This window comes from Manis pentadactyla, chromosome 6, assembly GCF_030020395.1.
Source record: "Manis pentadactyla isolate mManPen7 chromosome 6, mManPen7.hap1, whole genome shotgun sequence".
Lineage (NCBI taxonomy): Eukaryota > Metazoa > Chordata > Mammalia > Pholidota > Manidae > Manis > Manis pentadactyla.
Genome location: NC_080024.1, coordinates 66,423,570 through 66,448,724, shown reverse-complemented (window position 1 = coordinate 66,448,724; position 25,155 = coordinate 66,423,570). Strand labels below are relative to the sequence as shown.

General features: G+C 34.2%; 1 protein-coding gene across 1 annotated transcript in view; it reads left to right on the top strand.

Moving 5' to 3' along the window:
- Positions 1–25,155, top strand: part of UBR3 (ubiquitin protein ligase E3 component n-recognin 3) — a 296,154-nt gene that overhangs the window by 113,200 nt on the left and 157,799 nt on the right. Inside the window, exons 12-23 of the mRNA XM_057503934.1 lie at positions 426–491; positions 576–665; positions 1,435–1,563; positions 2,224–2,276; positions 2,368–2,501; positions 2,867–2,951; positions 4,201–4,343; positions 6,934–7,030; positions 15,861–16,002; positions 18,388–18,492; positions 19,563–19,736; positions 21,563–22,023. Coding sequence (XP_057359917.1) covers positions 426–491; positions 576–665; positions 1,435–1,563; positions 2,224–2,276; positions 2,368–2,501; positions 2,867–2,951; positions 4,201–4,343; positions 6,934–7,030; positions 15,861–16,002; positions 18,388–18,492; positions 19,563–19,736; positions 21,563–22,023 — 1,679 coding nt within the window. The remainder of the gene's footprint in view (positions 1–425; positions 492–575; positions 666–1,434; positions 1,564–2,223; positions 2,277–2,367; positions 2,502–2,866; positions 2,952–4,200; positions 4,344–6,933; positions 7,031–15,860; positions 16,003–18,387; positions 18,493–19,562; positions 19,737–21,562; positions 22,024–25,155) is intronic.

Sequence of the window (25,155 nt, the reverse complement as noted above, 5' to 3'; positions counted from 1 at the left end):
AATATTGCAACTCTTCATAACTGTCTTTTGTTAGCATAATTATCTGAATATTCTGGATAAAATTCTAACAGGAAAAAGCTTTACAAAAAACTTACAAAGCATTAAATACAATACATTTTAGTTTTTAATTTTTCTTCTTTGTTTAAGAAGGACAGCTTTTGCCTTATAATGATAATGTGATGCATGGAAGTCACAGATTTAAAATACAATCTTACAACATTCACAAGGATTCCCAGACATATCCTGTACTAAGCTTTCTTTTAGGGGCTGTGTCCTTGGCGCTGATAATGGGGAGCATCTCACCCAGCTGGTGAAGGATCTAAGGCAAGCCCCTCACCTGTGCCTCCCTGTAGGACTGTGCTGAAAACCCCTTACTGCTCTGTAAAACATGGCTTGACTTGTGGCTTTTCTTTTGTTTATTCCAGCCAGCACCTAACCAAGTCACTTTTCATTTGCCACTACATCGTTATTATGCTATGTTTTTGAGTAAGGTAAGACTGCCACTAAACAATTGTTTCTTTTTTTGATATTGAGAAATATTGAATTAGTAACTTCTTAAAAATCATCATTTTTAGGCTGTGAAATGTCAAGAATTAGATCTGGATTCTGTTTTACCAGACCAGGAAATGTTAATGAAGCTAATGATTCATCCACTCCAAATTCAAGTATGTATTCAGGCTTTTAAAAAGTTTTGAGTTGAATTTCTTGGTTATGTGATTTTTTAATTTTATTTTTATGCCTTAGTCATTATTATTATAGCTAAAATGTTTGAAAAAAATTTTAAACTTAGTTCTTGTGTTTTTGCCAGATTATACTTAGGTTTTTTTCTGTTTTATGAGATTTACATTTAGTTATTGCCCCAGGAATTCTTATCACTATGTTTTTCACGGTATTCTTTTTAACATACTACAACCCTGTTTTGTGAGGCAGGAGATCCAATATATTCTAGTCTTGGTGCTTCCACTGTTTTATTATCCAGGTTGTTTGGGGTAACTCACTTGTTGCTTAGTTTCCCCATCTGTAAAATAAGAGGAGAGAAGAGAGAAGAGTTAGCCTGCATAATCACTGTGGTTTCTTCAGTTTTAATGCTGCAATTTTGTGACTCAACCTTTTATGTACATTAGAGGGACTTACACTTCAGTTTGTTTTTCCTGGCTATTTCATATTTGTTAGTGATTATTGAACTTTAACTCTGGGGAGTAGGAGCAAGTAAGAGATGAAGTAATGATTGTTTAGTCTTAGTTGATACAGGGAATAAATACATGAAGGATAAAATATTAGTATGGTAAGGAAATTTATTCTAATCTGATTCTCTCTTACCTACCAATTATTTGGAAAAGTTATTTTGAAATGATTGTTCAGTATAACATGATTTTATAAAGATTGAATTTAGATGACTTCTTTGTCTAATTTACTTAATTGTTACTATATCAGGCAAGTCTTGCTGAAATCCACAGCAATATGTGGGTAAGAAATGGCCTTCAAATCAAAGGACAAGCCATGACCTATGTCCAATCTCATTTCTGTAATTCCATGATTGACCCTGACATTTACTTATTACAGGTAAGCCAGTATGATAATGCAGATGTTGTACTTTAGAAGTGTCTCATGTGTACTTTGGGATTTTAATTTTTAGGGGTGACTATATGATGACACAGAGGGATTAATACTATTGATAGAAGAATTAGTTGCTTATATTTTCCAAGAGAAGGGGGCATACCATTGCCATGCCAGGACCACAGGGGAAGCATTAGATTTGGTGAAGGGAGAAAAGGAGGAGCGAGGGGAAATCCTAGATCAGAGCCTTTATTGGGGTTTTCAGGAAAGTGTTTACAGGAAAGGCAAGGCAGGGCACAAGTTTAGAATTAGGTAGTTTGAATAATTCTGTCGGGTGTTGGGTTTAGGGGCTGTTCCCAGCTATCTGGTACCTGACTTTGGATTGATTTAGGGCAGGGGGAATATTGGTTTAGTGTGCAATAATTAGATAAGGGAGGTGATTGACTCGCATATAAGAGACTTGTTCCCAAGTAAGCTGTTTACTATCCTCAGAAATTACCAACTCTGGGAGGGGTAAATCTCTCCCTAGGTCTATAAGACCTCACCCTCAACCCCTTCCCTGCCAAGATATCAAAACATCATAAGATACAGAAAATAAAAAGCATGGTTAATACATAAGAAAAATTGAATATTGAGAAATAAAGTTTGTGGGGTTGTGTTTTACAGGTTTGTGCTTCTAGACTTGACCCAGATTATTTTATTTCATCTGTGTTTGAAAGGTAAGCATAATTTTATTAAGACAGGTATTAGCAAGAATTTAGATTTTGTTTTAACTTAAAAAAAATCTGTCTGAAATATTTATTATTATAGATTTAAGGTAGTGGATTTGTTGACAATGGCCTCACAACATCAAAACACAGTACTCGATGCAGAACATGAGCGATCGATGTTAGAAGGCGCCCTTACATTTCTTGTGATTCTTCTGAGTCTTCGTTTACATTTAGGTAAAGAACACTTGTACTAATACTTGGGTATTAACTATTCTCCCTTTCTTCCCCTCTTCCTGTGAGAGTAAATGACCTAGTGGAAAAAAAAGAAAAGGGTGCAAATATGTGTAAATATTGTTTCAAACTCTTGATGTGGTGTACAATTGATACTCCTTTGAGGATATCCTTTAAAAAACCCATTACTTGAGGTAACTGCGAACAGCAGGGTAAACTGCAGATATATTTGGGGCATCGTGTTCTTTGTTCTTTAATACTTGATGCATCTCATTTTTGGTAGAACAGCTTAGTAAAATGTGTGGTAATTTGTTTCTTTGTAATTTACATGTATTCAGATTTATTAATTCTGTTTTTAATTATTTTAGGAATGTCTGATGATGAGATTCTCAGGGCAGAGATGGTAGCCCAGCTGTGTATGAATGACAGGACACATAGTTCACTGCTGGACCTCATATCCTTTTAAAAGTTTAATTTTCTGTTAGTTGTAGGACCTAAATAATAAGTAATTTTTACAGATTTAAGATCTATCACTTAATTTTTATTTTAAGTTGAAAAATAGTATGGAAAATAACTCCATTGTTTATTTAATTGTGTATTCAGGGCCAGTACTAGATGTTTTTTTGTCACCTCCACCTTGGGACAGATGGCTCTGGGAATCCCAGGATAGCATTAGTGAAAGGGAAGTGTACCTTTTGTAAAGGGCATCTATGTCTGCTTCATCTATATAGCCAGGCTAGAATTCATGGTTAGAATTTAGAGGTATACCAGCTAATGATTATTACCAGGGTTTTAAACATTTAGAGGATTTTTTCATAGAATTCAGCTTGAGGTTTTTAAGGGCAAAGAGTATAGTCTACAAATTGAAAATGTATGGCTCTTTCTATAGGATTGAGCATACGATAGACACTTTATTATTGTTTTTAAAGTTATTAATAAAATTTTATACAAAGATCATGTTATTTTGTGTAAAAATTTACTTTGTAAATTTTTGACTAAGTTTACTTTGTATATTTTGACTGTGTTCAGAATAATTGACCAAAATTTGGGAAATAACTCCTATTGGAATGCCTATTTGATAATTTTGAAGATTTTCCTAAGCAGCGATAATTTTCTGTTGTTTGATGATTAATGTAGGTTATTAGCAGTGTTGTAACAGAGCTAAAGTTTTCTCTGTAACTTTGAATTTAAAAAGAAGTATATACTTTAATGTGAAATCAATGGGAAAGTCTCTGGTTTTCTGGTGTCTGAAATATTTGCTTAGCATCTTTTTCTTTTTTCTTTGAGGATGACTTCTTGTGTTTTTGGAAAAATAATCTTTGCTCATATAAGTCTTAGTTAATTTTTAGATATTCCCTTTGATTTTCTGAGGGAAAGTACATTATTTGCAAAATGATGAAAAGGTGATTAATTAAAATTTTTTTTTTTCATTTTCTGAAACTTAAAAATTTGTTTGGGGAACTACTTCAGCGTACAATTTATTACTAAGCTTCTAGGTTAAAATATTTAAAAAATTCACAAATAATAGAAGTTATTGAACAGTTTTTAAAAATATAGCCGCCCTCTTGTGCCCAACTTTATGTATTACATCCAATTACTCTGCCTTTTTTAGCAAAAGCAGTTAGTTATAGAGGAACTACAGTACCTTGGTAAGATTATAAAGCTGGTTTCTCATGAAATTTTTCTCTTGACACATGCTTCATATTCCAGAAAATCCAAACCCCAAAAGTGGTATTATCCCAGGCAGTTACAGCTTTGAATCAGTCTTATCAGCTGTAGCTGATTTTAAGGCTCCTGTTTTTGAGCCTGGAGGTTCTATGCAACAAGGCATGTATACTCCTAAAGGTAATATATTCATTCAAATATCAGTTTTTTGAAGGTGAGCTGTTGTGTACACTGAATAAAAATGTTTTGCCTTTAACTCGGCTTTGGTATTTTTCTCTCAAATTTCATGTTTGCTTTTAAGGTATACAATGATAGTGCTTCCATTTATTTTCAAATCTATGGTTTTATATTGTAATAAGACTTCTTAGATGACTCTAAATTATAAAAGGAACATTATATGTGAACTCTACTTCATTGTTGTAAGTGAATGAACTGTAAATGAACCAGAAATTATAAGACAGGATATATACTTAAAAACATTTTGAAAGTATTTGCTCTCTAAATTTGAATTTGAAACAGTTCTCCCTACCCAGATTTTAACTTGAAACAGTAAAAATTAAAATTTGTATAAATGTTAACATTTTCTTACGTTTTGAAAATCATAAGAAAGTAAGTACATAGAAACCTTTTCCTTAAGTGGTTGGTTTTCTAAGGTTTTTCCCCTTGGATTCATAGAGGACATGCTTGACGAGAGCCAGAAGTAGGTGAAGTCTTGATTTACAGACTTCTCTTTTTCACTTTACATTTTTACTAATCTGAATTAAAATTTTGATTTGAAGGAAGAAGCAGTTAAATGCTTCCTGACTCCCTCAGCACACATTGTCTAAATGAAAAACTGATGCCCACTTGGAAGTTGTCAATGGCATGTACTATGTTTGGCAAACACAGATAAGCCCTGTCGTGTAGGATTTTTCACGGAATTCACAAAGATTGCAAGAACACTTCCAGACTCTCTGGTTCTAGTGAAGTCCATTAAAGGAAAAAAGTACAGTATTTCTTTACTGTAGAGAACACTTTGTATCTAAAATTTAGATGAGCTCCAAAGTGGAGTGGAGTGGTGTCCTTGTGTAGTTCAGTGTATATTAAAGTGTGACTTGAGGATTGTCTCTGTCATACTCACTTGTGGTCCTTATTAAAAACAGGTTCCTATGTCTCAGCCCCAATCTGTTGTTATCAGGATCTCTGGGGATGGATTCTGGGAATCTGCCTTTTTAACAAGCTCTGTAAGATATTTGTCATGCACAGTAGAGTTTGAGACTCTGAGATGGCGCACTGGGCATTTGAAGATTAGAGCCAAGAAATTGGATGTTATATTCAAATACAGTATTGAATTGTATTAGCTAGCTGGGTAATGTTGAGAAAAATCATTTTTTATTTTTGGATTTGACTTGTTATTTGTAAAATGCAAGAGATGGAATAAATGAGTGTTTCTTAAGTTTTTTAGAAGTAGTTGAAGTAAGCCTTTAGTTTTAGGGAGGAACTAAGCCTTAAGTGAATCTGTTATATGAAACTGATAAAAATAGACCTACTCTTGTTAAAGGGCTGTGGGTGGTAGATGTAGTTTATTATATGTTTTGCCATCTCCTTACTCCTTAAGTGGCCTCTGTTAAACCTCTGAGGAAATTCAGCTCCATGGAACACTGTTTGAATCTTGCTGTCCTAGTCACTAAAATTTTTTTCCATTTCTTGGTTTTATAATTCTGATAATAGCATTGGCAATTATTTTGTACAAATTAATAGATTTAAAAGTCAAGGGTGATATAGGATAATAGGAATAATAACAAAGGTCTTTGTGAAGGACTATCTTAAGGATCTTAAGTCATACTTAGGATAATTTAAGACAAAGAGCCTGTTACATGAAAAAAGGGACAGTTAAATGTTTCTTATGTAGGGTGTTGAAGTTACAGAAGTGTAGGAAGAATTTTAAGCTTACATGTTTTCAAGTGTTAAGGATTCAGCTAGAATGAGAGGGGGAAAAAACTTAATCTAGAAAGGAGACACTCTTAAGGCAATGTTTTCTAAAATAACTATTCTTAGGACATGTTGTAAATTTTTGCATATCTAAATACCATCTCTACACTGCAGTATTCTGTATTTTCGTAAATGGATTCACTTTTTTAAGCTTCTCATTCTAAACATGATTATTAATGAGTTCACGGGTTTTTATTTGCAATGTACAATTTTCTAAGACATTTTAATATAATTATTAAAAATCTTTGTACACTTAATACTTAAAATCATCTGTGTCCCACCAATTGTACACATACTACACGTGGAGATGACAAAGAGATCAATGACCAATTTTGGAAGAACAGATAATCTTTTATAAACCAAAAATGTTATAAAGGAAGACTCTTGAAAGTCAGTATCTCATTAATTTTTTGACCTAGGTTTTGTGTTTTTATTTTAATTACTTTAAAAACTGTTGATGAACTATGTTTCTTACTTTCTAATTGGCACTTTATACCAAAATAAAAACAAACAAAAACCCATGAACTAAACTTCTATGATGAGGTATTATCACATTAAAGTTTTTGCTCTTTTGTTCTTGTTGAATTTAAGAGAATATTCATAGTGATGAAATTGTGATCTTTGACTTAGAGTAGTAGTCATAGACTAGTAGTCATAATATCTAGTTTATTAAATATGCAATCAAATTAAACTCTCCCATCTTTTAATTTTAAAATATACTTAAATGTAATTAGTCATTAGGAGTTGACTTTATTCCTAAGAAGTCATTGATTTATTTCTTCTTTCTTTTAAATAATAGCTGAAGTCTGGGATCAGGAGTTTGACCCTGTCATTGTCATTCTTCGAACAGTTTACCGTAGAGATGTGCAATCTGCAATGGACAGATATACAGCGTTGTAAGTCTGTTAAACTGACTAGTGTAATAATGAATATTATGTATTTATATTTAAAAATTTCAATTACAGCAAATGTGGTATGTTCTTATTAAAGTATACAGTCAATCTTTGGGGGAGAAAATAGTATTTTAAGATAAAAAGGAATAATCTGGCTGCGATTTTTGTTCTCAAGATCTTGATCCAAAATCTGATGTTAATTTGATAAAAATAAATTTTACAAAGTATCAGAAATGATATAAATAAAAAAACAGCAAATTTTTGAAGTTGCTGTTTAATCAGTGGGATACAAAGCTTGTTTTTGTGTTGTTCTGCTTTTAAATCAGTACAGACGGCACAAGTTAAGAGAATAAAAACTTGTCTGAGAATAAAATTGTCTTATCTATAAGAAGTGGGGTAATATTGCTGTGCTCTTGCTACCTGGGAGAATAGCCAAAGCAAAATGAATTTTATTTGTAAGTATTTAACAAAGCAGTTTAAAATGTTGATGAGTGTAGAGAGTAAAAGTTTTCCAAGATATTTTTTTATTTTTATTTTTATTAAGGTATCATTAATACATACTCTTAATGAAGGTTTCACATGAAAACAATATGGTTACTACATTCACCAATATCAAGTCCCCCCCCACCATAACACCATTGCAGTCACTGTCCGTCAGTGTAGTAAGATTCTGCAGAGTCACTATTTGTCTACTCTGTGCTACCCTGTCTTCCCCAAGACCTCCCCCACACCATGTGTACCAATCATAACACCCCTCAATCCCCTCCTCCTTCTCTCCCTCCACACCCACCCTCCCTTACCCCTTTGCTTTGGTAACCCCTAGTCCTTTCTTGGAGTCTGTGAGTCTGCTGCTGTTTTGTTCCCTCAATTTTGCTTTGTTGTTATACTCCACAAATGAGGGAAATCATTTGGTATTTGTCTCCACCTAGCTTATTTCACTGAGCATAAAAACCTCTAGCTCCATCCTTGTTGCAAATGGTAGGATTTGTTTTCTTCTTATGGCTGAAAAATATTCCATTGTATTAATGTATCAAATCTTCTTTATTCATTCATCTAATCATGGACACTTAAGTTGCTTCCATTTCTTGGCTATTGTAAATAGTGCTGCAATAAACATAGGGGTGCGTATGTCTTTTGGAAACTGGGATCCTGTATTCTTTGGGTAAATTCCAAGGAGTGGGATTCCCGGGTCAAATGGTATTTCTGTATTTAGTTTTTTGAGGAACCTCCATATTGCTTTCCACAATGGTTGAACTAGTTTACATTCCCACCAGCAGTGTAGGAGGGTTCCCCTTTCTCGGCATCCTTGCCAGCATTTGTTGTTCCTAGTCTTTTCTATGTTGGTCATCCTAACTGGTATGAGGTGATATCTCATTGTGATTTTAATTTGCATTTCCCTGATGATTAGTGATGTGGAGCATCTTTTCATGTGCCTGTTGGCCATCTGAATTTCTTCTTTGGAGAAGTGTCTTCATATCCTTCACCCATTTTTTAATAGGGTTATTTGCTTTTTGGGTGTTTAGTCATGTGAGTTCTTTATATATTTTGGATGTTAAACCCTTGTCAGATATGTCATTTACAAATATATTCTCCAGCACTGTAGGATGCCTTTTTGTTCTGCTGATGGTGTCCTTTGCCGTACAGAGGCTGTTCAGCTTGATGTAGTCCCATTTGTTCATTTTTTATTTTGTTTCCCTTGCTGAGGAGATGGCATTCAAGAAAAAGTTGATCATGTTTATATTCAAGAGATTTTTATCTATGTTTTCTTCTAAGAGTTTTATGGTTTCATAACTTACATTCAGGCTTTGATCTATTTTAAGTTTACTTTTGTGTATGGGGTTAGACAATAATCCAGTTTCATTCTCTTACATGTAGCCGTCTAGTTTTGCCAACACCAGTTGTTGAAGAGGCTGTTATTTCCCCATTGTATATCCATGGCTCCTTTATCGTATATTAATTGACCATATATGGTTGGGTTTATATCAGGGCTCTCTGCTCTGTTCCATTGGTCTATGGGTCTGTTGTTGTGCCAGTACCAAATTGTCTTGATTACTGTGGCTTTGTAGTAGAGCTTAAAGTCAGGGAGGGTAATCTCCACTGCTTTATTCTTTCTTCTCAGGATTGCTTTGGCTATTTGGGGTCTTTTGTGGTTCCATATGAATTTTACAACTATTTGCTCTAGTTTATTGAAGAATGCTGTTGGTATTTTGATAGGAGTTGCATTGAATCTGTAGATTGCTTTAGGCAGGATAGTCATTTTGACAATCTTAATTCTTCCTATCCATGACCACAGGATGTATTTCTATTTATTGGTACCTTCTTTAATTTCTCTCATGAGTGTCTTGTAGTTTTCAGTGTATAGGTCTTTCACTTCCTTGGTTAGGTTTATTCCTAGGTATTTTATTCTTTTTGATGCAATTATGAATGGACTCGTTCTCCTGATTTCTCTTTCTGTTAGTTCATCATTAGTGTGTAGGAATGCAACAGATTTCTGTGTATTAATTTTATATCCCGTAACTTGCTGAATTCAGATATTAGATCTAGTAGTGTTGGAGTGTGTACTTCAGGGTTTTTTATGTACAATATCATGTCATCTGCAAACAGTGACAGTTTAACTTCTTCTTTACCAATGTGGATACCTTTAATTTCTTTGTGTTGTCTGATTGCTGTGGGTAGGACTCCAGAACTATGTTGACTAAAGTGGGGAGAGTGGGCATCCTTGTCTTGTTCCTGATCTTAAAGGGAAAGCTTTCAGCTTTACGCTGTTCAGTATGATGTTGGCTGTGGGTTTATCATATGTGGCCTTTATTATGTTGAGGTACTTACCCTCTAGTCCCATTTTGTTGAGAGTTTTTATCATGAATGGATATTGAATTTTGTCAAATGCTTTTTCAGTGTCTATGGAGCTGATTGTGTGGTTTTTGTTCTTCTTTTTGTTGATGTGGTTGACGATGTTGATGGATTTTCTAATACTGTACCATCCTTGTATCCCTGGAATAAATCCTACTTGGTCATGATGGATGATGTTTTCTGATGTATTTTTTAATTCGGTTTGCAAATACTTTGTTGAGTATTTTAGCATCTGTTTATCAGGGATATTGGTCTGTAATTTTCTTTTTTTGTGGTGTCTTTGCCTGGTTTTGGTATTAGAGTGATGCTGGCCTCATAGAATGAGTTTGGAAGGATTCCCTCCTCTTCTACTTTTTGGAAAACTTTAAGGAGGATGGGTATTAGGTCTTCACTAAATGCTTGATAAAATTCCAGTGTCAGAACCAGTGGGCCAAGCACACAGGTATAAGCCTCTGTGCTTTGTGTTTGTAGGTGCTGAAGGTGGGGCCTCTTGGCTGGCCTGATGCCAGGGCAGTAAGTGCTAGTTTGAGAGCCAGTACCGGCTGGCCAGGAGGAATGCGCAGCAGTCTGTATATCATGGTGGGGGGGCCTCGGAGCTGTATAGCCAGTCAGGGGGTTGGAGCGCCTGAAGGTCCTGAAAGTTCCCAACCTGCTGGGCACAGTGTACCCGGACAGTTTTGTCCACCTGCCCTTTCTCCTGAGCAGCAAGCTCTATGCAATCGTTGCCCCTTTAGCAGCATTCTTGCTGTTAGGAAGTCTCTCATACTGCCTGCTTTTCTTTTGTCCCAGAGCAGCTGGATGTGGATCCCTGTTGTCCACAAATGGCTGGAATCTCAGTCTCTTCAAATATTCTGCCTGTCTTAGCTCTCTAACCTCACTAATCTCCAGGGGCACCATGCAATGTAGGTTCGTCCTCCCAAAGCAGATCTCCAGGGCTGGGTGTTCAGCAGTCCCAGGCTTCCTCCCCCTCCCTGCTTTGTTTCTCTTCCTCCTGACTGTGAACTGGGTTGGGAAAAGGGTGCACAGATATTTTTAATAGTTATTAAGCCGGATCAAGTCTTTGGTATGTTACCCTGTTTTGTATGGTCTGCTCTGTTCTCCAGGTGTATGCAGTATGGTGCAGCATACACCTGTTGCTCTTTTAAGATTAGTTGTATTAACTATATTTTCGTATTATATGAGGTTGTAGGAGGACTTACCTGCCTCACCTCTCCTACTGCCATCTTTAATCCTCTTGGTTTATTTATATATATAATTTTTTAAAACACATACATTCTTGCCTTACCTTGCTGACTTGGGTCTCTTGTATAGTATTTAATAATAGCAGAGATTAAAAGAATTCTTGTCTTTTTCCGAATTCTTTACATGTGTTGCTATTAGATACAACTTTTCATTATGGTTTTGTAGCTACACTTTAACAGACTGAGGTATTTCTTTTGTATTGCATATTTACCACGAATTTTTATTATGAGTGAGTTTTTAATTTTGTCATGTGCTTTTCTTAATGTCTATGTACATGATGGTATACCATCCACATATCCTTGCCTTATTGGCAAAAACCCAATTTTGTTTTTGATGCCTTCGTGGAGTTAAAGAATGTACTTAGCTAACACCCAAGGTAGGAGAGTCAGGGAGAGGCTTTTATTGAGAAAATGCAGTGAGAAAACAGATCTCCTGGCTCACGCCAGGAGGGGACAAGAGAGCCTGTAGTTGTGAATTGTCTAGGGGTTTCATAAGCAGTTGAGGATTTTTGGGAACTGGATAAAAGGCTTAGGGGTGTGGACTTGTTAAGTGGGCTCTGAATATTAAAAATTGACCTAACACCAGAAATTTACTGCTTTGATTTCTCCCTGGGATACTGGTATCTTGGAATGGGAACATATCAATCAAGGCTGCCTGCCCAGCCCCCAAGGTGGGCTGAGTTATGGTCTGTTTTCCAAAGAGTAAGTAAAGAATCTTACTTCTTAACTCAGTGGGTGTTAAAATGCAGTCTTATCTTTAAGATGGATGAAATCTTTCCTGCCTTTTACTGTGTTGTTTATGGCTGGGCCTGCATGCTAAATTAGTTGCCCAGTTTGCAAATCACCTCATCAGGTCTGACGGAGGAAAGACAGCACATAGGCCCGGGCCTTTCAGCATGCTAAAGTGAATCTTACCCATGATTACAAACGATTAGCATAATAAAAACATGGGCTACTTTCCTTTATCTAGGGAATATTAACTGATCTTACTGAAGAATGACTCTTGAGCTTAATACTTCACACAGAGTTTTGGTAGAGGGTTTATTTGCATGTAGTTACATTGCTCTGACTGTAAATATCCTGCCTTACTCTTTCTGGAGGCCCTCACCCTACTCTGACTATACCCACAGTCCCTGTCTCATCATGATGTAGTCTTTTATTTAAGTAAAATATTGCCTGATGTGATTTACTAATTTTTTTAAAGAATTTTTTTCCATTATGTTATTAAAAGTGATAGTGTTATAATTTTATCATCCTGTCTTTATATTAGGAACAAGATTATATTAGCATCATAGAATTATATGTGTATCTTTTACCTTTTTGCTGCTCTCAAATTTTTGTCAGGAGATAGAGATTATCTGCTTCTTCAAGTTTTTTTTTCTTTTTTGAGATTTAATTTTATTTATTTTTTTCCTAGCATTTTAAAAATTAAGGTATCATTGATATATACTCTTATAAAGGTTTCACAAGAAAAACAATGTGGTTGCTACATTCATGCATATTATGGAGTGCCCCCATTGAAGTTTTTTTCTTAACAGCTTTATGTAGATACAATTCACATACAATACAATTCACCCATTTAAAGTGTGAGGTTCAATCTGTGGTTTTAGTATATGCACAGTTATGCCACCATCACCACAATAAATTTTACATTTTCATCACTGTATTCATTAACAGCCACTACTTGTTTCCCCCAGTCCTTCAGTCCTAGGCAGCCACTAATCTATTTTTCTGTGTCTGTCTGCCTATTTTATTTATTTATTTATTTGTTTGTGTGTTTTATTTCGGTATCATTAATCTACAATTACATGAAGAACATTATGTTGACTAGGCTCCCCGCTTCACCAAGTACCCCCCACATACCCCTTCACAGTTACTGTCCATCAGCGTAGTAAGATTATTTGCCTATTTTATACATTTCATATAAAAGGAATTAAATGTGGTCTTTTGTGACTGGCTGTTTTCACTTAGCGTAAAGTTTTCAAGCTTCATTCCAGTTGTTTCTTTTTATTCCCAAATAATATTCCATTTTAGGGATATCCCACTTTCATTTATCCATTCATCAGTTAATGGATATTTTGGGTTCTTTCCACTTTTGAGCTATTATGAATAATACTGTTATGAACATTATATATAAATTTTTATGTGGACGTATGTTTTCATTTCTCTTAAGTATATGCTTATTGAGTGGAATTGCTGGGTCTTATGGTAACTCTGTAAGTTTGAGGCTCTACCAGAGTGTTTGCCAAAGTGACTGCACCATCTTAGATTCCTGCCAGCAGTGTTTGAGGCATCCAATATCTCTGCATCATTACTAACACTTGTTATCAGACTTTTTGATTATAGTCATCCTCCTTGCAGGTGTCGTAGTTTTTATTTGCATTTCCCTGATGACTAATGAAGTTAGCATGTATCCTGTGCTTATTGGCCATTCATATGTCTTCTTTGGAGAACTGTCCAGATCTTTTGTCCTTTTTTAAATTGGATTGATTTTTTATTATTGAATTTAAGAACTCTTCATATATTCTTAATACTAAATTTATCAGATATGTGATTTGAAAATAGATTGTGGGTTATCTGTTCACTTTTTTGAGTGTCTTTTGAAGCTCAGAAGTTTCAATGAAGTTCTATTTATTTTTTTCTTTTGTTTTTTATGCTTTTGGTTTCATATCTGTTGCTTAATCCAAGGTCACAAAGACTTATGCATATGTTTTTCTCTAGGAGTTTTATAGTTTTATTTCTTACCTTTAAGTTTTGATATACTTTGAGTTAATTTTTACATGTGGTGTGAAGTAGTGGTCCAACTTCATTCTTATTCATGTGTATTTAAAATTTTCATAGAACTTGCCTATTCAACCACCTGAGCCTCATGTAATATTTTTGGTGGAGGGTATCATAATTTCAAATTATTGATTCACTTTAAAGGTTATAGTCCTGCTCAGTATTTTTACTTCTTCTTTTTTTTTTTTTTTTTTTTTTTGGTTGTTGTTGTTAGGGCATCTCTCATATTTATTGATCAAATGGTTGTTAACAACAATAAAATTCTGTATAGGGGAGTCAATGCTCAATGCACAATCATTAATCCACCCCAAGCCTAATTTTCGTCAGTCTCCAGTCTTCTGAAGCATAACGAACAAGTTCTTACATGGAGAACAAATTCTTACATAGTGAATAAGTTACATGGTGAACAGTACAAGGGCAGTCATCACAGAAACTTTTGGTATTTTTACTTCTTAAGAAGGACTGCCAAGTTATATTTTTCTAAGAAATCTAGTTTGTCTTGTGTATAATTAATGATTTAAAAATCCTGTCTGCCTTTTTATTCCTATTATGTAGTTATGTTTACTGTATCTTATTCTTGATTAGTCTTATTAGAAGACTGACAGTTTTATTTTTTTTAAAAACTAATTTGGGATTTCACACACACACCCTTGTTTGCTATTTCATTCTTTTTTTTTTCCTCTTTATTTGTTGTTACCTTTTTTTAGCTTTTTTGGGTTTTCCCCCCTTTCTTGGATGCTTTAAAAAACTTACACACTTAAGGTTATGGATTTCTTTCCAAGTACTGTGTTAGTGGTGTCCCACAATTTTTAATATATAAATTTAGGTTTTAAATATTTAGAATTTTCTATTATGATTACAATGACCCTTGAATTTCAAAGAACAGAGTTTTCAAGGTGTCTGCATGCCTGGAGTTTTGGGTTATCTTTTAGTTGATTTCTTGTTTAATTTGCTTTATGACAAGTAGTTGTGGTCTGTATGTCAGTCTTTTGGCATTTTCTAGATTTATTGTGCATCCTAATAGTCTGTCAACTTTTATAAAGGTTCTGAGTGCACTTAAAATTATTTGTGTGCTGTGATTGGATGTTCCTCTTTTGTCTTTGGTTGAAGCTTGTTACCTGTGTTAAAATTTTCAAAATCCTTACCAGTGTATTTTTCTTGGGCTTTCTATTAGACAGAAGTATGTTAATATCCTCTATTACAATTTTTCAATTTCTCTTTATTATTCTCTCAGATTTTGCCTTTTATGTATTGAGTATGCTGTTACTCGTATACAAGTTCCTAATTATTATCTTCTGGGGATCTTGTTGTTCTTGCATCACAGAAGAGATACAGGCTTTCTTATTTCTCCTCCTGAGTTGTACTTTTATTGAAAATAAAGCTTCTCAAAGATCTCAGCTTTATGTGGGATCTCAGTTCCAACTCTGAGCCTTACATAAGCCCAATGCCCTGGGATCTGCTTGCTTAAGGACTTTAAAATTGCTGACAAACACAGTGCTAGTGTTCGTTGTTAACTCCTAATTTTCTGGTATTTGGGGAACTCCACATTTTTGTGTATGAGTTCAAATGTGCATTAAGAAGATTATATTTTATCTTTTATCCAGCTTTCTCAGCTGGTGGTAGGAAGAGAATTTTTAGTTAATCTTTTTTGTTAATTGTTGCAACTGGATATTTCTTTATTACTTTGTATCCCTTCTGTTTCTCTTTGTTAACATTTTCCTATTCATATTTTCCCTAGTGTCCAGCTTAGCTCTCTCTACTTATTTTTACCCAATATGAAAGGAAATTGTAATGTTCATTGTGGAGAGAATAGATACCCGTTTGGCATTTTTGAGCAATTTGATTAAAAATAGGTCTGCATAGAAAAATGTGACAAGATTAATAATTGTAAATCACTGTTTAAACCACAGTTTAATCTTGAGTCTGTCATCTAATTTTAGTTTTATTTTATTTTTTTACAGTTTAAAACATAGTGGAAAATTCCCTGGAAATCCCTGGCCTCCCTACAAGAAAAGGACGCCACTCCATCCTAGCTATAAAGGTCTTATGAGACTTTTGCACTGTAAAACTTTACACATTGTGCTATTCACTCTGCTTTACAAGGTATAGTAGTAATTTGAATAGAAAGACTCAGATTAGAATTTATTTCTGTAAATTTCAAATAAAAATGCCAAAGGATAATATTTACATAAAAGTACCATTTATAAAGCAAAGTGTATTTATACGTTAAATATGTGTAAGGGTGTGTCATAATCATTAATTCATTAGTTTCTGTGAGGATTATTCAGGAAAATAATTTAAAATGTTTACTTTATTTAAAAAAGTAGAATATTTTTTCTTACTAAAAAGATAATTATATTTATCTTACAAATAACAGAGATTTTTGAAAGTTTACTTAGTGCCAGATTTTTTAAACACTGTATACACTTATATACATTAACATAGCACAAATCCTTATGAATTTAAGTTTTGTTATTCTAGTTGTTCAAATATGATTATTGAATTTTAAAGGTTAGATAACTAGTTCAGATGCTGAAACTGAGTATCATGTGATTAATAAGTAATGTTAGTTCATGATTTAAAAATTAAAGATGTGTTACTACAGGTGATTTACATTCCATCATGTTATATTTTTCCAACATTTTCATTTGCCTAATTTAAAAATAGTATTTTATCAAATATAGAATGGCAATATTTCAGTTAAAAGTGACTTATGAACAAACTTAAAAAAATCTTAACTGTATAATAGTTTTCCTGCCCTTATAATAATTGGTAAAACTTCTCTAATTGATGCTGTGTTGGCAAGTCAGCTTTCCAAAAAATCAATGTCAGTAAACCATTTCATCTCCTTCCATGTTTAATGTTAAAAAATATTAATATGGAACATGTTAATAAAACTCCCCAGAAGAATCATTCTGTTTTTTTTTTTTGCAGTACCTAATTAAGTGATATTTTTCTTAGCTTTTAAGTTAATCATTTGAAGCTGTCCAATGTAATGTCACAGAATTTCAAGCCAAAATTTATTTGAATTTAGCTAGTAATGTTTCACTTTATCAAGAGCAGGCAGTGTAGTACTGACAGGCGATAGTCAGGAGAATGAAATCCATGTTCAATCATTGCTCACACTACGGCTGAGCCCTGGCTTCCGCTCTGAAGCAGTGGATGAGAAAGGGCTGACCTCTGTTCCCAGTCTCCAGTCCCCTCTTTTTGCTGCTCCTGCTCCTCCCACCACTTGCACCACCTACCTACCGACTGTTTGTAACACCAGCTGCTAGTTAATGCACTGAGCAAATTACCTACATTCACTCAGGTAATTTTCACAACAGTTCTGGTTTTAAAGATGGGAAAACTAAGGCCACAGTCTGTTGCTCAAGGTCAAATAGGTCCATACAGAATTCGTATAAAACAGGTTTTACAAGTTTTTCAAAGTCTACACTCCTTACCACTGTGCCGCACAAAAGATGAATGGAAAAGCCTTCTCAGTAGTCAAAACAAAAAGTTACTAAATTGAGTCTTTATTCTTTAGTCACAGCAGATTAGCTTGTAAGTGACTTTTAAGTCTTTCTGAGCCCCCTCAGCCATCTGGGCGGTTTCTGTGAGCGTCAGCCAAGACTCTCTCCTCTTCACTCTGTAGCCTCACCCAAAGCTGACAATGCCAACTCGCCGCAGAACCTCCTCCTCTTACCTTATTTTGCCAGATGGCTTTTTATAATGAGGACAGTATGATAGCTGCCAGGCCACTTTTTTCTTACTGTATTTTAAGTATCTTCTGGTTAGTATTTATTGCATTGCCCTAAAGGAGAGGTTGGTGTAGGCTAGCCCTGGTATCCTGAATAAGATATGTGAGGCTGGCTTTGTACAGTCCATGTATAGGGTCAGGTTTATCAGGGTTTCCTCATAGAAGCCTCTCTCCTAACCACTTGCATCCTGTTTTCCTTTCTTACCATATAAACCTCATGCTAATATACACATTTATACAACCACATAAAATACTCAGGCTTCGAACTTCAATTTTAGAGACAGATTTTAAGAACATTGATGTTCCATGAACATTTATCGTGCTCCCAGTTGTATGAAAGGTGCTATGCTAACCATATGTACAACAACTATCCTATTTAGCAAACTTATTTATGTGATATTCTTGTCATCAGTCAGCAAATTAGGATGTAAAATAGTCTTACTAAATTACTTTATTAGATACTAGTTTATTTATAATAATGGTTTTAGTGGACTCTTTAATGTGTTAAACATTAGGAGATAGCAAACTAGTATTTCTAGATACTGCTTAAAAAACTAGGTGATCTTGAGAGGGAACCTCTTTTTTTATTGGTTTTGTCTTTTCACCAAGATGTAGCTTTACTTACATATCTGGTTGTGATATATGTATGATTATGTCATTTTCATCTATAACTTTAAAATTATTTTAGATATTTAAATGATATTTTTTGTGGAAAAAGTAATTATGAGGCATTTTTTTCCTTTTTAAAGATTTTGATGGATCATCAAAATCTGTCAGAACATGTGCTCTGCATGGTTTTATATCTGATTGAATTAGGACTTGAAAATTCAGCAGAAGAGGAATCAGATGAAGAGGTAAGTAGTTTCTTATATTTTTGAATATTAAAGTTATGCATACCTTAAAGGTAGTATGTCATCTTGAATTGTATATGGATATATCATACTTCTATAAGATATTCTGAAGAACTACTTAGAAAAGACCCTTTTTGATCTTCAGATACATAGGTGCTTTTAGAGTTTCACTGATGCATTAAACTCTATTTATGGAATTACTGAATTTAAAATTTTTAATTCATACTATATAGATATAAGAAAAATACCCAGTGCATTTTTGGTGTTATGCTAATAACATCAAGTACTGGTAAACAATTGTTATGTTAGGACTTAAATCTAGAAATTCTAATAATTTGATTGAGGACCATTTTTGAGTAGCAAATTCTACTAAAGATTTTAAGTTAATAGAGTGAATATTATATATATGGGAGAAAAAGAGAATGTTTCAAGTACTTAAGAATAGAAGTTGTTAATGTTTTTTCAAGACTTTAGAAGTATTGTTTCCATATAAACAATTGTTACTATAAATTGATTTTTCAAATGTAAGATTTTCCTCATCCCCTCCTTCTAAAAAAGACAAAATAAAACATATTAACAGCAAAAAGAAATGAACAAAAACAAATAAAAAGCAAACAAACAAGCAGTATGTTATAGTCCAGTTGAATCAACATAAATACTTTCATAGATACTAATGGATCATTAAGACTGCTCTAAGACTAGGGAAGACTTTTGGTTGATTTTTCAGACTTTCTTCAACAATTAGTCCAAATTAGCATAATACTTCACAGTATTATGAGTCAGTACTAAAGGATGGTGGAAAATATTCTGTACTGTTATGTATTTCTAGATTGAAAAATGTATTTTTTGAGGAGAAATTTAGTTGACTTCCATTGGATTTACCATGTTAGTGTTGAGAAGTATATTCCTGTATTTTGTGTTTGAATTTGATTTTATTAGCACTTTATAATTTGTGGATGAGAGTGTAAGGGATTCAGGAATAAGGCAGTGGATGATATTTGTGGCTTGTTAGATTTCATTTTATCTTAGACCTGACTTGGCAGAGTTTGGTACTCATTAAGTTTATCTTTTAGGCACCAGTGTGTGGGCCTGAACGTTGTCATGACAGTTGGTTTCCTGGCAGTAGCTTAGTATCGAACATGAGACACTTTATAAACTATGTCAGAGTGAGAGTTCCAGAAACTGCTCCCGAAGTGAAGAGAGACCCATCTGCAAGTACCAGCTCTGATAGCCTGGGTTCTTTACAAGTAAGTGTGAAAGAGAGAAAGAAAAAAAAAAAAGGCTTTGTTATGTAGGGATATATTGTTTAGATCATCCTATGATATCCAAAAGAAAATGTGGTTGTAGATAACTTCAAATTTTATTTCCTCTGATTTATCTAAGCAACTTCTGCCTTACCCATCTTTTTCCTTTAATCTGCCAGAGTTCACGACGGCCTAAAGTTCTTCAAAGAGAGGTAGATGTGTGTGATACTTACATTAACTAGCAACATGGCTTTAACTGGAAATGGGGAAAAACACTTTGAAGTATTTGTGTGTATGTTTAATTAATATGGTTAAATTTGTAAAAATGCTTCTTTAATGTATGTATGCGTGTATTTTATATAGTGATTTAACCTTAATTTTAAAGAAAATTCATATTATTGAACTTTAAAAAAATAACACTGTCTATTTAATAGTGAGTTTTTCCAAGTAGTGTGAGAAAGTAGAAGTAGTATTTTATTTTCGACCAATTATGAGGAGCACATTTGGGCCTGTTTCCATTTAGCATTGTTTCTAATATCTTAAAAATGAATGACTGTTTCCTAAGTTAAAATAGATTTAATCTTAAATTTCTGGCAGCATGCCCATTTATAGATTTGTTTGTTTGTTTCTCTGGCAATTAATTAACTGATAAAATAAGCCAACAAAAATCTTAAACTCCATGTATTGTGTTTTTGGACTCATTTTGAAAAACAGCTCTCTCACTGCATGTATCTTAATTACCTAATTTTTAAGAGGCAGAAATGATAAACCTTGAAATGACATCCCATGTAACTAAATTTCAGTAAGTCTAATCCCTACAATCTACATTTTTGTGAGTAGAGAATACTCAGTCATTTTTCTTCATAGGGTTCATTTGTAGGCACTTTTATTGTCTTTCACAGTATGTTTTTGCTATGAACACTATAAAGAATTTTGATTAAAATATTAGAATATCTTAAGAGGCAGCTTTTATCTCTAATGCTGATAGAGAGTACTTTGAAAAACAGCAACAGCTTGGATATTAAAAAAATAATATAAACCATAACTTAGGTTATAAAAGCTCAACTGTTATTGGAACATCCTTTCTATGCTTGCTTAAAAAAATAATGAAATCCACTAAACTAACTCACATCTTAATTAAAAGATGATTTCTAAGATCTCTAATGCATTTTGACTGCTTTGGCAACAAGACTGTTTAGAAGATAAATTATTGAGAAAAATAGTTTAAAACTGTTTAAATAAAAAATTAAAATTTCAGTGTATTCAAATATTTAATTTTTCATCTTTATATTTCATTTTAGTAACTTTCAGCATTTATGTTAGAAATAATTTTCAAACTTTTTGAAGTTTGTTAAAAATGAAATTAATTAGCAGTTCAGATTTAGAAAAAAAAATTATAGTTCTCTTAACTGGAAAATGCAGTCTTCTAGAAGTTAACAAAGAGTGTAGTATTTTTGATGAATGTTGGATAGAACAGCTTTTATTCTTATAAATTGATGAGGAACTTAGTTTATGATTCCTCTTTAATGTGGCTGTAGATACTGCTCAAGTGTTGTCTGTTTTCCCTGGTAGATGAGCCAGAAGGTTGCAACAAAACAGGTATTATTGTAGATAATCTCCTTTTTTTCATGTGTCAAGATTGAGTGGACTACGTATATACAAAAAAAGAGGTGAAGGTCCCCTACAGATTTACTTATAGGGCAAATCTGTTGAAGAAATCTTTGGATGAAATGTTGAACATTCCTTTTGGAAAATGTAGTACTAATATGTTTTTAAACTTGACACTGAATAACTTTTGATTTTTCTTTCTTTCTCTTTTTTAATGGTAGAATTCTGGTACAGCTCAAGTTTTCAGCTTGGTAGCAGAGCGTAGAAAGAAGTTTCAGGAGATCATCAACCGCAGTAGTAGTGAAGCAAATCAGGTCGTTCGTCCAAAAACTTCCAGTAAATGGTCTGCTCCTGGTTCAGCTCCACAGTTAACTACAGCCATTTTGGAAATTAAAGAAAGCATATTGTCTTTGCTAATTAAACTTCACCACAAACTCTCAGGAAAACAAAATTCCTACTATCCTCCTTGGCTTGATGACATAGAAATTTTAATCCAACCAGAAATTCCTAAATACAGTCATGGCGATGGTGTAACTGCAGTAGAAAGAATTTTACTAAAAGCTGCATTGCAAAGCAGAATTAGCAAGCGCATCATTGAAGAGATATGTAGAAAAGTGATGCCTCCTGTGCCACCCAAAAAAGTCACTGCAGCAGAGAAGAAAACACTGGACAAAGAAGAAAGGTAGTTCTTAATTTTAATGCTTTAAACATGTATGATGTAGTTGAAGATTTGATACATTTGCCTTTTCTGGCCATCTGAGGCTTATTACCTGGATGTTTAGCAGTGATAATCAGAGTTGATGAGTTTGTAAGATTAATGGTACCAAATGTATTCTCAGTGTTTGTGCATGTAGTATGCGTATGCTAGTTGGGGGTGAGAAGAGAGTTCTGACCCCCTAATACTAAATTACTTACTTTAAACTTGTGGGCCCCTTTGGAAAAATTGAACTTCTGTAATTACTGTTGGGTTCTAAACTTCTCTTCTTATTTTCTTTTCTTTAAAAACATTTTTTATTTAGGTATTATTGATATACACTCTTAGGAAGGTTTCACATGAAAAAACAATGTGGTTACTACATTTACCCATATAATCAACTCCCCGCCCATACCCCTATGCAGTCACTGTCCATCAGTGCAGCAAGATGCCACAGATTCACTATTTGCCTTCTCTGTGCTACACTGTTTTCCCTGTGATCCCCCACACCATGTGTACTAAACATAATACCCCACAATCCCCTTCTTCCTCCCTCCCCACGTGCCCTCCCACATCCCTCCCCTTTGGTAACCACTAGTCCCTTCTTAGAGTCTCTGAGTATGCTGCTATTTTGTTCCTTCAGTTTTGCTTCATTGTTATACTCCACAAATGAGAGAAATCGTTTGGCACTTGTCTTTCTCCGCCTGGCTTATTCCACTGAGCATAATGTCCTCAAGCTCCATCCATGTTGTTGCAAATGGTAGGATTTGTTTACTTCTTATAGCTGAATAATATTCAATTGTGTATATGTACCACATCTTCTTTATTCATTCATCTACAGATGGACACGTTTGCTTCCATATCTTGGCTATTGTAAAAAGTGCTGCGATAAACATAGGGGTGTATATGTCTTTTTGAATCTTAGAAGTTGTATTCTTTTGGTAAATTCCAAGGAGTGGGATTCCCGGGTCAAATGGTATTTCTGTATTTAGTTTTTTGAGGAATCTCCATATTGCTTTCCACAATAGTTGAACTAGTTTACATTCCCACCAGCAGTGTAGGAGGGTTTGCCTTTCTCTGCATCCTCGCCAGCATTTGTTTTTCTTAGTCTTTTTGATGCTGGCCATCCTTACTGGTGTGAGGATATGTCATTGTGGTTTTAATTTGCATTTCCCTGATGATTAGTGATGTGGAGCCTCTTTTCATGTGCCTGTTGGCCAACTGAATGTCTTCTTCTGAGAAGGGTCTGTTCCTATATTCTGCCTATTTGTTAATCGGGTTATTTGCTTCTTGGGTGTTGAGTCGTGTGAGTTCTTTATATATTTTGGATGTTAAACCCTTGTTCGATATGTCATTTATAAATATATTCTCCCATACTGTAAGATGCCTTTTTGTTCTGTTGATGGTGTCCTTTAGTGTACAGAAACTTTTTAGTTTGATGTAGTCCCATGAGTTCATTTTTGCTTTTGTTTCCCTTGCTCAAGGAGATGCGTTCAGGAAGAAGTTTCTCATTTTTATATTCAGGGGATGTTTGCCTGTGTTGTATTTTAAGAGTTTTATGATTTCATGAGTTACATTCAGGTCTTTGATCCATTTTAAGTTTACATTTGTGTATGGGGTTAAACAATAATCCAGTTACATTCTCTTGCATGTAGCTGTCCAGTTTTGCCAACACTAGCTGTTGAAGAGGCTGTCATTTCCCCACTGTATGTCCATGGCTCCTTTATCATATATTAATTGACCACATATGGTAGGGTTTATATCAGGGCTCTCTAGTCTGTTGCATTGGTTTATGGGTCTGTTATTGTGCCAGTACCAAATTGTCTTGATTACTGTGGCTTTGTAGTAGAGCTTGAAGTTGGGGAGCATAATTCCTCCTGCTTTATTCTTCCTTGTCAGGATTGCTTTGGCTATTTTGTGGTTCCATATGAATTTTAGGACGATTTTCTCTAGTTCATTGAAGAATGCTGTTGGTATTTTGATAGGAATTGCGTTGACTCTATAGATTGCTTTAGGCAGGATGGCCATTTTGACAATACTGATTCTTCCTATCCATGAGCATGGGATGTGTTTCCATTTATTGGCATATTCTTTAATTTCTCTCATGAGTGTCTTATAGTTTTTAGAGTATAGGTCTTTCACTTCCTTGGTTAGGTTTATTCCTAGGTATTTTATTCTTTTTGATGCAATTGTGAATGGAATTGTTTTCCTGATTTCTCTCTCTGCTAGTTCATTGTTAGTGTATAGGAATGCCACAGATTTCTGTGTGTTAATTTTGTATCCTGCAAATTTACTGAATTCAGATATTAGATATAGTAGCTTTGGAGTGGATTCTTATGGGTTTTTTATGTAGATTATCATGTCGTCTGCAAACAGGGACTGTTTAACTTCTTCCTTGCCAATCTGGATGCCTTTTATTTCTTTGTGTTGTCTGATTGCCGTGGCTAGGACCTCCAGTACTGTGTTGAATAGAAGTGTGGAGAGTGGGCATCCTTGTCTTGTTCCAGATCTTAAAGGAGAAGCTTTCAGCTTTATGCTGTTAAGTATAATGTTGTCTGTGGTTTGTCATATATGGCCTTTATTATGTTGAGGTACTTGCCCTCTATACCCATTTTGTTGAGAGTTTTTATCATGAATGGATGTTGAATTTTGTCAAATGCTTTTTCAGCATCTATGGAGGTGATTATGTGGTTTTTTTCCTTCTTTTTGTTGATGTGGTGGATGATGATGATGGATTTTCGAATGTTGTACCATCCTTGCATCCCTGGCGTAAATCCAACTTGATCATGATGGTTTATCTTTTTGATGTATTTTTGAATTCAGTTTGCTATTATTTTGTTGAGTATTTTAGCATCTACATTCATCAGGGATATTGGTCTGTAATTTTCTTTTTTTTGTGGTGTCTTTGCCTGGTTTTGGTATTAGAGTGATGCTGGCCTCATAGAATGAGTTTGGAAGTATTCCTTCCTCTTCTGTTTTTTGGAAAACTTGAAGGAGAATGGGTATTAGGTCTTCACTAAATGTTTGATGAAATTCAATGGTGAAGCCATCTGTTCCAGGAGTTTTTTTGTTAGGTAGGTTTTTGATTACCAGTTCAATTTGATTTCTGGTAATTTGTTC